Source organism: Mauremys reevesii, unplaced genomic scaffold (assembly GCF_016161935.1).
Source record: "Mauremys reevesii isolate NIE-2019 unplaced genomic scaffold, ASM1616193v1 Contig13, whole genome shotgun sequence".
Lineage (NCBI taxonomy): Eukaryota > Metazoa > Chordata > Testudines > Geoemydidae > Mauremys > Mauremys reevesii.
The window spans coordinates 371,927-388,908 of NW_024100749.1; the positions used below are offsets into that span (position 1 = coordinate 371,927).

The 16,982-nt window shown below is 50.2% G+C and overlaps 1 protein-coding gene across 1 annotated transcript in view; it reads left to right on the forward strand.

Moving 5' to 3' along the window:
- The window catches only part of LOC120392972 (erythroid membrane-associated protein-like), a 26,417-nt gene extending 16,022 nt beyond the window's left edge, over nt 1-10,395 (forward strand). Inside the window, exons 5-7 of the mRNA XM_039517624.1 lie at nt 8,134-8,154; nt 8,258-8,284; nt 9,563-10,395. Of these exons, the coding sequence (XP_039373558.1) occupies nt 8,134-8,154; nt 8,258-8,284; nt 9,563-10,122 (608 nt within the window). The 3' untranslated portion in view covers nt 10,123-10,395. The remainder of the gene's footprint in view (nt 1-8,133; nt 8,155-8,257; nt 8,285-9,562) is intronic.
- Nucleotides 10,396-16,982: the final 6,587 nt, after the last annotated feature.

Here is a 16,982-nt window from a genome sequence, read left to right on the forward strand (position 1 = left end):
CCTGTATGCTTTTCCTCTGCAGCCTCCACCACGTGGCTGTTAAACGACGGTCATTGTTATGCAAAGGAAAAGTCTAGCATTCACAATAGTAACATTAAAGTAATTCCCCTAATTAGATGCAGCAGTCGCCGAGCGAGATCACCCTGAGGCGGGTCACCAGGAGAAACAGAGAGTGCATGCTGCGTGAATCCCTGCACAGACCAGGGCCCTATGCTGCCATGCTGGTCGAGGCAATGCTCCCACTATACCTCAGGATGGCCTGGCGCGGAAGAGTGTGCTTCCACGGAGCACCCAATAAGGCACCTCTCCCCAGGAACCTCCTGCGGAGGCTTTTCGAGTACCTCTACGAGAGCTTCGTGGAACTGTCCCAAGAGGATTTCTGTTCGATCCCTATATGCATTGACCTTCTTTTCATATAGTTTTTATTCCTGTTTTTTTTAAAAAAAATGTTTACATGTTTATAGCACTTACCGACTGATCCTTCCCCTGATTCAGAGTCCGGGTTAATGGCCGGGGAGGGTTGGTAGGGGATCTCTGTGAGGGTGATGAAGAGATCCTGGCTGTCGGGAAAAGCAGTATTGTAAGCGCTGTCGCCTGCCTCGTCCTCCACAAACCCTTCCTCATCTTCCCCATCAGCGAACATCGCCGTGGAACTGCCCGTCGACACTATCCCATCCTCAGAGTCCACAGTCACTGGTGGGGCAGTGGTGGCAGACCCACCAAGAATGGCATGCAGTGCCTCGTAGAAGCGGCATGTCTGGGGCTGGGCTCCGGAGCGTCCGTTTACCGCTTTGATTTTTTGGTAGCCTTGTCTCAGGTCCTTGATTTTCACGTGGCACTGCGTTGCATCCCGGCTGTATCCTCTGAGTGCCATGGCTTTGGAGACCTTCTCGTAGGTCTTTGCATTCCGTTTTTTGGAGCGCAGCTCCGAAAGCACAGACTCATCGCCCCACACAGCAATGAGATCCAAGACTTCCTGGTCAGTCCATGCTGGGGCCCTCTTTCTACTCTGAGATTGCATGGACTTCTCTGCTGGAGAGCTCTGCATCGCTGCCAGTGCTGCTGAGCTCGCCACGATGTCCAACCAGGAATTGAGATTCAAACTGGCCAGACAGGAAAAGGAATTCAAATTTTCCCGGGGCTTTTCCTGTATGGCTGATCAGAACATCTGAGCTCGGACTGCTGTCCAGAGCGTCAACACAGTGGTGCACTGTGGGATAGCTCCCGGAGCTACTAAGTTCGATTTGCATCCACACCTAGCCTAATTCGACATAGCCATGTCGAATTTAACGCTACTCCCCTCGTCGGGGTGGAGTACCGAATTCGAACTAAAGAGCCCTCTAGGTCGAATTAAATGGCTTCCTGGTGTGGACGGGTGCGCGGTTAATTCGAATTAACGCTGCTAAATTCGAATTAAAGTCCTAGTGTAGACCAGGCCTTAGAGGTGCCCAGGAGTGGTGTGTAAATTTCTCAGGTTACTGATTGGGGGCTCAAGTTGGTTCTGTGTTGTATCAATGGAAAGGAACCCCTAGATATTGAACCCGGCCCTAGCTGCTGCTCGCTCCACCTGGCAGAAGGGTTACTGTAGTATTAGTGCTCAACTGTAGATTTTTTTCTCTGCTCACAAAGGGCAGAAATTGGCCTGCAGTGATCTGTGCGTTTATAGGGAGCTGGGGTTTTCAAAGCTGCCATGGGGTCTGAATACTCAATTTTTATTTAAATTAATGGGCACCAAATGTGCAAACATGCAAAGCACCTGCAATGCTGTAAACTTTATGTAGAAAGTTGCAAGTGTCAGAAGAATTGGGAAGGGGAAATGTCTGTTACAATGATTTCCCAGTGGGGCTGGAAACAGGTAATTCAGAGAAGCAGAAAGGAGCTGAACTTTGTATTTGTGAAAGTTGGAACTAAATTCTGTACCTTTAGAACTGTCAGCTACACACTCTGTCACCACCAGGTGTGAACTGGTTTAGTTTGTGGTTTTAACACGTACATTATGTGCGTTGAGTCCATGTTTAGGTGCCGGGGATTAACTCGTTTTGAGTTGTATGGAAAATTTGTGAATGTGCGCAGGGAGAGCTATGTTGGGCTCATTTCCAACCTCTAAAAAATCAAGAACAATTAACTGTCACTGTCTTGTTCCCAGAGCCTTTCAGAGAATTCGCTGCATCAGCTGCACTGGTGAGCTGTGGCTAGGATGCTGTAATAACACAAACACACTCGGGATTTGCATGGCTGCTCTGAGACACTGCTCACACTGGGCACAAGATGCTCTCGCTCAGGCTGTGCTCAGCAGTGACTGGCAGACATGACACAACCTCCATTTCCTGCGGTGTTGGTAACCAGGGCTGACGCACCAAGGGGACGAGCTCCACGTGGGGAAACAGCTGATCTTAGAGGCGATGCCTGTAGTGGCCCATCCATACACCCCTCTCTGGCCCATGCTGACCTGAGCATCTAGCTAAAGAAAGGCCTCTCCACCCCATTCTTAGCTGTGGCACCCCCCATCTACCCAAGCCCTAGGGGGAACTGTTCCCAGGTATCATTTTCCCAGGGGACAGGCACTACCCACAGGTCAGGAGTTGGCCTAGGATGGGGGTGCAGGGACCTCCACAGACAGACCTTTCTGTGTCTCTCCATTTGTTTCCATATTTTGTAACTACCGCAGAGCTGCATTAAGCTTCACCATAAACATGTAAACCCAGTACTGACCTCACTGATTTTAAAATGAGTAAAGGACGGACTTTTCTATTTGATTCTGAATATAATCAGACGCTTTTCCCCCTTGGAGGCCCATGGGAAGTGATGGTTCAGGCTGTAGCCAGGGAAGTGAGTGCTGCAGTGCCTGAAGTGGGGGCACCACAGAGCAATGGGGAGATGGGTGGGAAATGAGCAGAGCCCCACTTTCAGCAGGGGTTGTGGGGGGAAAGTATTTGCACAGAGACAGTTCTGATGGGGTGGGAGGGGGCTACACGTGTCTGATGGAGAAAGTGTAAAAAACACGTGGGATGGAACAATTACAAATAATGTGCTGGTGTTTGAACGAGTGATGGGGAATGTTGCCGTATCAGCATCAGAGCCCAAGCAGTGAGCTCAGGGCTGCTCGCGCTGACACAGACGGGCTCTGAAGGGGAAGGGGCCATTTGTCCTAAAACCCCATGGAAATTACGGATACAGCGCCCTGAGTAGCCCTAGACCAGTTGGGCCAAAGCCATTGTTGGGGACTGAGACTTGTCCAGTGTTTATCAGCATCCCTCATATGGGATCCCCGCCACTCCAATGTCCTGGCCTTTCCACAGCCATGTAAAGAGGGAAGGGGCAGGATTTCACCCTCAGTGACCATGTGCTCTGTGTGTGTGTGTGTGTGTGTGTGTTCTGGTATCCAGGACCAGGAGGCATTTCGTACTTGGAGGAAGGGAGGGAGAATGTATCTCCCCTCTCCCCTCCCTATTTTAGAAGGCACAGAGCTCACACTGTATTTGGATGGAGCAGGGAGAGGCCTGAATTCACTGTTCCTCACCCCGGCAACCTTTGATGACAGGTAGCTGCCCCACTGCGCTCTGCCCTTGCCCCACTGCCACCCTCCCCAGTACCTGTCCTCATCCAGGTATGATAGAGAAGCACACAAGCTAGATGTTTTTGTTAAAATGATCAGCAGTGAGATAATTGCAAATGGTGACAATTAAATTGTCCTCGATCAGGGCTTAGTGTCAGCATCCCAAATCCATGGTGCGAGTGTGAGCAGCAAACAGCGCTGCCTGCAGACTCAGGCAGATCTCCCTGGGCTGGAGCACTGCTTACACCAAGGTCACTTGCTCAATTATATCTTCATACCCATAAAAGCTGGGCACATTTTAATAAATGGAGGGTGAGATTTTCACCCACACTTCAACCCCTTTATGATCAGTAAAAAGACCAGAGCAGCATAAAAGGGTTCCAGAAGGTCTGGATGCAGCTAGGGGAGGATTTCTTCAGTGCAAGCAGTGCAGAGAACACCTGCAGGCTGCCCCCTGAGGACCCACTCACAAGCCCTATTGTAGGGGTGTGGGAGATGGACCTGGGAAAAAGAGGAGGGTGTCAGGAGAGGGGGCCAGGGCACAGTGCAGCAGAGATCCTGGGCCGTGCTGCTGCCCTTCACCCAGGATTTGGCTACACTTGCAGGTGTGCAGCGCTGGGAGTTACAGCGGTCTTCGTACAGCTATGTAGGGAAAGTGCTGCAGTGTGGCCACACTGACAGCTACCAGCGCTGCAGTGTGGCCACATTTGCAGCATTTGCAGCGGTGTTGGGAATGGTTCATTATGGGCAGCTATCCCACAGAGCACCTCTTCCCATTCTGGCGCCGTGGCTTGTGGGAAGGGGGCGGAGGGTGCGGGTCATTCTGCTTCCTGTCCCAACGACCCTTGATGCGTCACTTCACATCCCAGCAATCCCTGTGTTTCCCTCAACGTTTGGCGCCATCTTGCGTCTTTCAACGGTTTCTGTGCAGTACGATTCTGTGTTCCATTTCGGTCTGCGGGAAATGGAACCCAAACTGCTGAGGAATATGCTGATGAGTCTTGCCAGCACATCACGTTTGGCAGTTGAGCTATTCCTTCAGCTCCAAAGTGACAGTGAGGAGTCCGACGATGATAGTGAGTCGCGTAATGCGTACAACATGAAATTGCTTGTGGCATTCACAGACATGCTCAGCACCGTGGAATGCCACTTTTGGGCTCAGGAAACAAGCACTGAGTGGTGGGATCACATCGTCATGGAAGTCTGGGATGACGAGCAGTGGCTGCAGAACTTTCGTATGAGAAAAGCCACTTTCATGGGACTGTGTGAGGAGCTCGCCCCCACCCTGCGGCGCAAGGACATGAGATTGAGAGCTGCCCTGCCGGTGGAGAAGTGGGTGGCTATTGCAATCTGGAAGCTGGCAACTCCAGACAGCTACCGATCGGTCAGGAACCAGTTTGGAGTGGGAAAGTCGACCATTGGAATCATGTTGATGCAAGTTTGCAGGGCCATTAATCGCATCCTGCTAAGAAGAACCATGACTCTGGGGAATGTGCAGGACATTGTGTCTGGCTTTGCACAAATGGGTTTCCCTAACTGTGGAGGGACAATAGATGGGATGCATATTCCTATTCTGACACCACCCCATCTAGCATCCGAGTACGTTAATCGGAAGGGGTATTTCTCTATGGTTCTCCAGGCGCTTGTGGATCACCGTGGGCGTTTCATTGACATTAACACAGGCTGGCCCGGAAAGGTGCATGACGCACACATCTTTCGGAACAGTGGCCTGTTCAGGAAGATGCAGCCCGGGATTTTTTTCCCAGACCGGAACATCGCAGTAGGGGACATCAAAGTGCCCATTGTGATCCTTGGAGACCCTGCTTACCCGTTAATGCCGTGGCTCATGAAACCGTACACAGGGAACCTTGACAGCAGCAAGGACCGGTTCAACTACAGGCTGAGCTGGTGCCGAATGACCGTGGAGTGTGCTTTTGGCCGTTTAAAGGGGCGCTGGTGATCTCTGTATGGGAAGTTGGACTTGGGGGAAAGCAGCATGCCTGCGGTTATATCCGCATGCTGTACCCTCCATAATATTTGTGAAGGGAAGGGTGAAAGATTTAGTCAGGCATGGATCTTCGAGGTTCAATGTCTGGAGGCTGAATTTGCACAGCCAGAGAGCAGGGCTACTAGAGAGGCCCAGCACAGGGCTGCAAGGATTAGGGATGCCTTGAGGGAGGAATTTGAGGCTGAAAACCAACAGTAATGTTTGGTGCCTTGCATGGGAGTGAAGTGCAGTGGTTACAATGTTAGTAGAAATGTGAGTTTCCTAAGCTGATTTGCAGTGCCTGTTTCTTTCCTGGGCTAAGGTATCTTTGACTTTCTGCAATAATAAAGACTCTTTTCAAAGCCAAGAATTCATTTATTGAAAAGAAAATTACTTTATTGACAGACACACAACTTTTTGGGAACCTAAAAGGGCAGCGGGGTGGGGTGGGGAACTGTACAGTCACAGGCTTGAATATGTCCTGTCTGGAGTGCTGTGCAATGACTACTGCACTTCAGGATGGCTATACTGCATGGTGATGGGCGTTGAGTGCAGAGGGTAAGGGTCGTAGTTCTCAGGGCTGGTTGGTGAACGTACAGGTGTTGGAGGCAGCTGATGGTGGTGAGAACCTGGATGCTGGGGAACGGGTTTTGAGCTGACATGGGGGCACAAGGGAAAGAGCTTTGGGACAAGGGAAGAGGGGGCAGGGGGGCGGTAGTGCTCCACCTGCATGGTTACGAGCACCTGGATAGAGTCTGCTTGGCGCTCTAGGATCCTTATCAGCTGCTTCGTGCTTTTCTTCCTCTGCGCTGCGTTTTTCTGGCAGATCCTGCTTTACCTTTCCCTCCAGTCCTGCGCTGTTTAACAAGAGCAGTTTAAGGACTTGTCTACTCTTAAATTTTATAGTGCTCTACTTTCTGGCTCAGGGGTGTGAAAAATCCCCTCTCCAAATCTGTCTGGCAGGGATCTACGCTGCTCTTGGTGGCTGATGGATCTTTAGTTTGTCAGTTTGTTCCAATATCTCCTCTTCATTCCTAAATCCCTGATATTCATTTCCTGAACAGAGCAGCTCCAGGGCAGGTTACTCCCCAGCAACCTCTGTGGTGAAAACTGATGCAAAGAAACCAGTCAGTCTCTCAGCATTGTCCTTACCCTCCCTAGTTGCTCCCTTTCCCTGCTGCTGATCCAGGGGACCCATTGATTCTCTCACAGGCTTCCTGATTCTGATGGACTGAAATATTTCCCTGGCATTTGTTTTATCTCTCTGGCTGTTCACTCTGCTAATTCTATTTAGTCCCCTAATTCCCATCATGCACTTCACCCGATGTACTGCATGCTCCTTTTTGCTGGCTTCACAGGGTTAATATTTTCCATTTGCAGAGGGATCCCTGTTTGGTTCTAACAACACCTTGCACCTGGCCAGGTGGGGTTACTGTATTTCTCCCCTTGCTGATTCCTTTGTTGCTCGGGGGTTCAGGTAGGGTGACCAGATGTCCCAATTTTATAGGGACAGTCCCAATTTTGGGGCCATTTTCTTATATAGGTTCCTATTACCCCTCACCACCATCCTGATTTTTCACATTTGCTGCCTGGTCAGCCTAGGTTCAGGTGTCTGGCTGCTGCTGTAGCCTCCAGGCTGAGTCTAAGGCTATGGCTACACTTGCAGCGCTGGGAGTTACTGCTTTGTTCGTACAGCTGTGTAGGGAAAGCGCTGCAGTGTGGCCACACTGACAGCTACCAGCGCTGCAGTGTGGCCACATTTGCAGCATTTGCAGCGTTGTTGGGAGTGGTGCATTATGAGCAGCTACCGCAGCATTCAAGTGGCTTCAACGTGCTTTTCAAAAGAGGGGGGTGGGGTGGAGTATGACAGGGAGTGGGGGAGAGAGAGAGTGGATTTTTGGAGCTGACACTGTGTGTCAGCTCCCTGCCTTGCAAAGCCTGCCTTGCAAATTCGGTGTCAGCTCCCTGCCTTGCAAAATCTGACCATTTCCTTGACCCCTCATTCACTCTTAAATGCAAATAGCCTGCAGACCAGATAAGCAGCTGCTCCGACGGACTCCCTTTCCCCCCTCCCCCCTCCGCCGGGCTGTTTCTCTCCTCAAGCAAACACTAGCTGTAGACATTCATCCCCCTGCCTGCCTCATTCACAGCAAACAGGAGCTATGTTTGTTTTTTAGATAAGCAGCTCCGGGAGCCCCGAGTTCACAACAAAACAGAGAGAGGCATCATAACAAAATAAAGAGAGTAATTTAGTTAAAAGCATTATGGGAAAATTCCAGAGGTCAGTTACAGCATAGTAAGATTAATCACTGTTTACACTTGCACTCCAGTCACCAGCGCTGCAATAGTTATACCCGAGGCAGAGCAGGAGTACAGCCAGCGCTGCAGCCAGGGAGATGCAGCGCTGTATGTGCCTTGCAAGTGTGGACGGTGACTAAGTTGCAGCACTGTAAAGCCTCCACCAGCGCTGCAACTTTCCACTGTAGCCAAGCCCCAGGATTGTAACTTCCTTGCTTTAAGGTCTTTTTGACTCGCTTCTCTTTTGCAAGATAATGTGGTATTGCCTCATTTCTCTTTGTTTTATTTTTAGACAAACTCCAGGCTGAGCTCAGTAAGTTCCATTCCCCCCAGTATCACCCTGTGTGTCATTGTCTCCTGCTCAGTGTGTCGGTGTTCAGGGGCGTTCTCACCCCTCTGTCTGTGTTTGGTTGCAGGGTGGAGAAGCGCCCAGCTCTACGCAGGTACTGTACATACCACTGGTGTTTTATCCATGGTGACACCCACCTCCTCCTGGGAGCTCTCTGCTCCTTTCCCTGCACGCTATCCTGGTGCCAACCCTTTCCCTCCCTCCCCCTGGCCCACAACACCTGACCCTCCCCTTGTCTCCTTCCTCCCTGATGCCCATCCCCCTCACCACCCTGTGCCCCACTGACCCTGCTCTCCTCTCACCCCTCTGCCACCATCCCCCATGCCACCTTCTCCTTATTTCTCACCCCTGCCCCTCCCCTCCCCCTCTGGCTCTGTGACACCTGTACCCCTCACCACCCCTCCAGTCCCCTGGTGGCAGCTTCTCCTCTGCCCCAAGTCCCAGCTCTACCCTGGCCCCATCTGCCTCCCTGGTGCCTGCTGTTTCCTTTGCCCCCTCTGCCTGCCTGGTGCAAGTCCCTTTCCTCACCCCCCTGGTATTAGCCCTTCCCCTCCCCTCAGCCCTCCTCACCCCTACCCTCACCCTCTCCTAGCCCCTGCCCCCTTGGTGCCCACATCTCCCTGCACACGCCTCTGCAGGCCTGCCCTTCTCCACACCCCTCTCTGCCCCCTTCTGCTCACCTGCTCCCTCACCCCCCTTTGGGACCCCTGGTCTCAGCCCTTCCCCTCACCTCAGCACTGCCCCACCCTCCCCTCACCCTCTCCTAACCTCTGGGCCCCAGCCTCCCTTCATCCTCCCTCTGCCCCCCTGGTGCCCACATCTCCCTGCACACACCTCTGCCCCCCTAGGGCCTGCCCTTCTCCACACCCCTCTCTCTGCCCCCCTTCTGCTCACCTGCTCCCTCACCCCCCATTCTGCCCCTTTGGCACCAATGCCTGTTCATTCGCTCCCCCCCATGGTTCCACCTCACCCCCTGGCAGCTCACCTGCCCCTTGATTTCCCCTGCCCCATTGGAGCTCCCCCATTCCCTTCACCCCCCTCTGCCACCTGGTGCCTGTCCCTTCCGTTATCACCCCCCATAGCCCTTGTGCCTGCCCCTCTCTCTGCCCCTCCCTCCACCCCCGCTCCTGTCACCTCCCCTCCCCTTTCCTCTCCCAGCATCAACTTCTCTCCTCCCCTGTCATCTTCTCACCCCCTTCTCCGCTCCTCCTGCCCTTTCCCCTCATTGTCTCCTCACAGGCAGATGGGTCCTGACTCCCCTCAGGGAACAACCCCTCCCCTCCCAGTGATTAACCGGGGTGCAGATTAATTTCCCTTTGATCCCAGTGACCAGCCCCTGCCCCCGGCCCTGACTCTGTGATTCTCTCCCCAGTGGACATGACTCTGGATACAGACACGGCTCATCCAAGACTCATCCTGTCTGAGGATCAGAAACATGTGAAATTCGGAGACACTTGGCAGGATCTGCCCGACAAACCTGAGAGATTTGTTCTTTGTGTCAGTGTCCTGGGCGCTGAGCAGTTTACAGGCGGGAGGCATTACTGGGAGGTGGAGGTGGGAGACAAGACTGAGTGGACTCTGGGGGTTTGCAGGGAATCTGTGAACAGGAAGGGGAAGATTATATGGACACCTGAGGATGGATACTGGGCCGTGTGGCTGAAGGATGGGGGATACAAGGCCCTCACCTCCCCCTCGATCTTGCTCCCCGTGAGCGTCAGGCCCAGCCAGGTGGGGATTTTCCTGGACTATGAGGCTGGTGAGGTCTCGTTTTACAATGTGACTGACAGGTCCCATCTCTTCACTTTCACTGGCACCTTCTCTGAAATGCTTCGTCCTTATTTCAATCCTGGTGTCAGTTCTGGGGATACAAACGCAGCTCCCCTGATAATCTGCCCGGTCCCAGCTCAGACCGGAGGGAATCTCGGTCCCTGACAGTGACCCCGCGGCACAGACTGGCCCCTCCCAGCCCTGCTGCTCTTCCCACCCAGTGGTGGTGGCCAGTTACTGCAGCAACTGGACTTTCTGTGCTGACCGGATGCTGCCAGTTTCCCTTTTCAGCTGGAGGTTCCAGTCGAAAACCGGACACCTGGGAACCCCCAGCCCCCACCTCCCCCGTCCCTTGCCCCAGGGGTAGCAGATGGTGGGGGATGGGGTCATTCACTCCGGTCAGAATTTTCTACCCCTGTGAAATCTCAGTGTAAAATATGAAAGAAAAAGATTATTTTAATTTAGAAAATCTTATTGTAACAAGGTGTAAATACAAGAATATTTTACTTTACATTTCAACAGTATATAAAAAACAAGCATATAAATATATTTGTAAGAAATAGAGTTATTTACATATTTTTTTCTTTCCGTCAAACTTAATTGTATTAAAGACGCTGGCACTTAATGACACATAACATGAAATTTGGTAAAGCTTTTTGGCAAACCTTTCTTCTTGGCCATAAATCAGTTGAAAGGGTGATATTTTTGTTGTCATGTGAGGTTTAGAGTACAAAGAAAATAAAGTTTCTCCAGGAAATTCATCTCAATTCCTCTGGGTTCTGTCCACCACCTTCTGTAATGCTCTGTAAAAATAGGGACTGATTGATCTGATTCCTTGAAATTAGCAATTGAACCTAGCTGAGCAGAGCCTGAGGGGAGGCACATCACATGGCATTGCTAGGACTCCTTTTTGTTTTAAACTTGATGCGTTATGAACATTTTCAATGTAATAATTCAGTTTTGAAGATTTATTCACAATATGCCATTCATGGCAGAGTGCTCTAAGCGTACCTTGATTATTTGAAAACAAATACCCTAAAATTATCTTTTAATGGATTCATTTGTGCTTTTTATCCAGTCTACTGGTGTTTAGGTGGCACGGGCTCCTGAAGCTTTGTGTTTTTCCTAATTTTTAACACAGGGAAATATTAATCTGAATTCAAACTAGAACGGGTACAAAGAAGGGCCACTAGAATGATCTGAGGAATGGAAGGCCTTTCGTATGAAAGGAGACTTGAGGAGCTCGGTTTGTTTTCCTTAACCAAAAGAAGGATAAGAGGAGATATGATTACACTCTTTAAATATATCAGAGGGATAAATACCAGGGAAGGAGAAGAATTATTTCAGCTCAGTGCTAATGTGGACACGAGGACAAACGGATATAAACTGTCAGTCAGGAAATTCAGGCTTGAAATTAGACGAAGGTTTCTAACCATCAGGGGAGTGCAATACTGGAACAGCCTACCGAGGGAAACAGTGGGGGCGAAGGACCTCCATGACTTTAAGATTAAGCTAGATAAGTTTATGGAGGGGATGGTATGATAGGATAACGGGCTTAGTCAATAGGTCAATTAAGTGCCACACTGGTAAATAGTACAATGGGTCAATGGTATGATATAACCTTTTACAGAGGGTTTGGCTGGAGAGTCTTGCCCGCATGCTCGGGGTTCAGCTGACCGCCATATTTGGGGTCGGGAAGGAATTTTCCTCCAGGGAAGATTGGCAATGGCCCTGGAGGTTTTTCGCCTTCCTCCGAAGCATGGGGCAGGGGTCGCTTGCTAAGGAGTGGGTGGATCGGCTTATGTGGCCTGCATCTTGCAGGAGGTCAGACTAGATGATCATAATGGTCCCTTCTGATCTTGAATTCTATGATTCTATGATTCTATGATTCTAATCTAAAAATATATAATTTTTTCCATAAAATTTCCTTCAGAAATATCTGTGTTCCTTTCCCTATTTCTCACTGAATTATGTGTAATTACTGTGTTCCCTTATCCAATCTTATTGTGTTATTACATGGGAAAATATGTTGGCAAATAGTAAAAACCATGTTGTATATTAACCTATCTGACAAGACACAAAAATGTGTTGTCACTCACAATTTACAGCATGAAGTGTCATGAAGAGATTGCAGACAATGTTCATTTTTAAATTTCTAACTGTGAATGGGCTCCCCCATCAGTTCCTGCAACCCCTGGCAGGCTGACCTCTGTGTGAATGAAGCAGCCTGCAGTCTTCCAGGGAAGCTCCACCAAGCGTCTTTATGACTTTTTATGGTGCATCACAACATAGCAGCAGTTACAAGGAGCCCCCTTCCTGCTCCCTGATTCAGACTTTTATGCTGTTGCTTTCTTCTCAGCGCTGAGCTAGTGACCACATCAGGCTCCCTACAGGTTCAAGTGATCCCCTCTGCCCTTCCAAACCCAAACTGCTCAGTCCCTCCTCCTCTAACTGCACCCGGTGCCCTGGGTGCTCTCAGTGTCCAGGGAGCTGGCTTCCAAAGGGCTCAGTTTGTAGCTGCTAACAGCCCCTGTCACACAGCCATGATTGTGTAATTGACCATATAGTGAAAATGTAAACTGTTACCTCATTATTCAATTCACAACATAGATCTGCCAGTGTCTGCTCTGCACAGCCATGTGGATATATAATTTTACATGTCTTCTTCTGCACCTCATGTGCTGTCATAGTTCTAAGTGGAAATTCTTCGACCTCTTTTGAAAAATCATCTGTAGCTGTCAGTACACACTGGTATCACTTCTGTGGTACTGGACAGAGCCCGATTAAATTTGCTCTCAGCAGTTCCCAGGGTTTAACAACCCGTGTGCAAGAACACAGGCTGGAGTCATCATTTGGTTCTTTCCTATGACATTTTTATTATAATCCCATACATAGTAAGCAAAGTAAACGTTATAATGTGGTTTCTATAATAGCTGATGTCTCCACACAGTCAGAATCTAACTTTTGGTGGTTTTCAGACATAAATAAATACAGGCCAAACTTCTGCAACTGAAAACTTGCATAAATACGCTGTCACTGTGCCAGCACAGCGGGCAATAGAAGTTGTTGCTGCACTGTGTTACAGCTGATTAGAGGCTTTATTGTGCAGCAATAATAAATACAGATAATGATAAACAATTAGCTTGGCTGATGTTTAAAAACACTTCAGATGTATTTAACATGGGGAAAGATGCAAAGTGTTTGATTTAACGGGAAGCCATCCGCTCAGGTCCACTTCATTGCAGGAGTTGTAAAGTTAAGTCCAATCGAAGCAGGATATTTGCCTGGCATGAGATCCTGTATGAACTCCTGCAAAGCATATGACAGAGACAGCAGGGTGACCAGAACTTCTGTAACTCCCTGGGTTCTCTGCTGTCTTTCCAATGAAACCAGAGAACGTTACTCAGAGCACTCAAAGGTCTCCTTGGAGATCTAAGAGAGACTCAAACCAAGCAGTGGAACCACAAACTGCCTGATGGAACCAGCACAGGATAATTGAAAGGGCCTCAAATGCCACAGCTCTGGACAGTTTCTTGTCCCTGAAGAAGTCAACCCTATTTTAATCTACAGTCTGTGCACTGAGAATTTCTGACTTACCCAGCAAGGGAGAAATAGACCCCAGGTCTCCTGATTCTTAGTCCAGTGCCATAATCATTAGACCCTTCTGACTCCCCTGGAACATGGTTTCTTTACACCCTCTGTGCTGGGCCAAGGGACAGTCCCTCCGGACGTGACCCATCTCCCAGCAGAGGTAGCACCAGGCCTCCCCCGTGGAATAATGCACCCGGTAGTGGGCTCCATGGTAGGGAACGAGGAAGAACCCCTCAGCGCCTCTCCATCACACGCCGGCGGCGGCAGTTCAAGTTGCATCTGCCAGCAGAACGAGAGGATGTGATGGAGGGTGGGATCTTTGCAGCCCAATGGAAGAGGGCTGATAACAGATTGGTCGCCCCAGGGTAGAAAGCGCAGGCAGCAGGGTGGCATTGGGCAGGAAGGGAGGGACGGAGGTCAGGACTAACTGGACACCCAGGTCTTCCAATGGCTCCAGGGAGCCGAACACCCCCCCACCGCCAGGCCCTTCTCCACCGCCTCCTGAGCGGTGGCCTCCAATGCTAGGAAGAAGCTGACCTTTCCATACATTTTGGAGGCCACCTTGATGGCAGTGGGCCCCACTACCCTCTCCAACGCCCACCTGTTGGTCTCCACGTGGGGTGAGGTGGGCACCAGGAGGCAACGGACGCCGTGCTTCCTAGTCAAGGTGGGGAATGGATGCCATTGATGGTAGCGGAGCAGTGGTCAGAGAAGATGATGTAGTAGCAGGTGGGGGGGGGGGGGTCGCCGCCACCTGAGCGTATGCCCTGGCGGTTGGGGGAAGGGCATCTGCAGAGCTGGTAGAAGGAGCAGCAGGGAGGGACGGCGCGGCCCTAGAACGTGTGTATAACACAGGATCTAGAATGTCACCGAGTGCTTCCTCCAGAAAACCTACAACATGACTGAGCCATAGCACATCTTCTGGAAAGACATCTACATGCATTAGAGCCAGCCGGTAAGAAAAAAATCTTTCTTCTGCAGTGACGTGAAGTTAAAGAACATGGAGAAGAGGAAAACCTCTACTCGGGTTGTTACTGGAGCTGAAGCAGAGAGGCCAGGATCAACACGGCTAGGGCCCAGGACTGACTCTCAGCAGATCTGCCATTTTCTATTCCTGGCTTTTTGACCATGAGCGAATCTCTTTGCTTCTGTGTGCCTCAGTTTCCACAACTATAACATGAAGCTAATCAAGGTTCTGGTTTTTCTAGCCCCTATTTTGCAAGGCAGAAAACTTATATACATTTGGGGCCTGTCTACGCTACCGGTCTAGAGTGTCTTTGTAAGCTGATGACCCCCACCTGTTGTTCAGAACCTATGGATAACACAAGCTCCTAAGTGTGTTCTGTGCTTAGCCCCTATGGAACAGCTGGGCTGGGCGGCCTTTTCTCGCTGGGCTCTGCGGAGCAGGTTCTGGGCACTCGGGATATGAAGAGTCTCTCAAGGACTCATTCTTGAAAATAAATATCAATTGTGGCAGAGCTCTGACCTTGCTCCCGTGGGTCCTGCGCTTCTAGGCGGTTTATGTTAGCCTCAGTGGCTCACTGTGACCCTCCACGTAGCCCTTCTCTCTCTAGGGCCAGCGTTACAGTCTACTGAGCCCTGTTCATCTTAGGCTGCAAGGAGGTTGGTGAGAGAACTCCCACAGTCTCTGTTTAGCCTCCTGTCCTGACAGGGGCCTGACTTCCCCTCCCTGGAGTTGTTCCTGTAGTGGTGGCTTGGGGGGAACCTGGGCCCACCCTCTACTCCAGGTTCCAGCCCAGGGACCCTAATGGTAGCAGCTGTTGGCAGCCAACCTTTCACTGCCAGAGTTGCTACATTTCCCTGGGCCACTTCCCCACAGCTCTCCTGCTTCTCCCTTCTTCACCCTTACCTTAGGACTCCTTTAACAATGGCTTGAGGGTGTCTTCAGTAACCAGCCCTTCAGCCGCACTTCCTCTCCTCTGGCTTCCTGGCTCTCCTCTGCCTGACTGGAGTGAGCCCTTTTTATAGTATCAGCAGGGCCTTAATTAGAGTCAGGTGGTCACATTAGCCTGAAGCAGCCCCTGCTCTGGTCAATCAGGAAACAGAAAACTGTTAATCCAGTGGCCAATATATCTGCCTTCTGCTATTCTGCTGTACCCAACTGGCCTGGATCTATCACACAATGAACTGCAACACAATATAAAATCACTGCCACTAACATTGGTGGGTGATAAAATACGAGCAGAGTGGTAATTAATGCTGATGACAGGGCAGTGACACAGAGCAATCGGATCCCTTGATAAGCTGCCCCATCATTCAAAGAAAACAAGTTTGAAAAGAACCAAGTGAAAGGTCCTATACCTAGCAGCAAAGCATGCAGGCCTCACCTACAGAATGGGGAAGTGTATCCAGGAAAGCACTAGCTGTGAAGAGGACTAGGGGCCATGCTGGGCAAGCCATTCAACATGATCACCCAGTGTGATGCTGTGGTGAACAGGGCTAACACCATCATTAGATGTAGGAAAAGAGCAGTGAGTAGCATAGGGAGGTGACTCACCATCAGTAAGACTGATCCTGGAATACTGCCTCCAGTTTTGGCGTCCACCTTTGAAAAAGATTTTGAAATATTGGAGATGGGGCAGCAAAAAGCAAAGAAATGTTTTGAGAGCTGGAGACAAATGCCTGCTAGTGAGCTATTGAAAGAGCTCAGCCTGTTTAGATTATCAAAAACATCGGGAGGTGACATCACTGAAGTGTTTAAGTGACTTAATGGAGAGAAAATATCAGGTATTAAAGGGCTCATTAATCTAGCAGAGAAAAGCATAACAAGACCCAGTGGCTGGAAACTCAAAAGAGACCAATTCATATTAGAAATAGGGCACAAATATTCAACAGTGAGGATGAATCGCCAAAGGAACAAACGAGAAAGGGAAGTGGTGGGAAGTGCCCATTTCTTGATGTCTTCTAATGAAGACTAGATGCCTTTCTGGAACGTGTTTAGTCAAAAACTAGCTACTATTATTCTATACGGAAAGCATGTGATATGCAGGGTGTCAGATTTCATGCTCTAATTGTCTCTTCTGTCCATAAAGTCTGATAATTTATGAACAACTGAGCGTAGCCTGGGGAAGAGCGTCTCTTGTTCTACTGTGTAGTCGGTGTCATCCCACAATAAAGAGTTATTGAGTGGGGTGATCCAGGGGAAGCAGCTCAAACATCCAGTGTGGATGGACAGGGGCAGGACACCAGCACTGCAGGGGAGGGGTGGGTGTGGCAGTGAGATCACAAGGACCTTTGGCAGGACCTCAGCCTATTGGACAAAGGTGGTGGGGAGGTGATGATCTTACAGAGAGATCTTGATATCAGCCAGGCAGGACAGGGGTGCAGGACAGGGGCAACCTTGGAGATCCCTGTGGCTTTGCTTCAGCACGTCTCCTTCTCAAGGTCTCTCCTTGAGGACTGAGAGAGAATTC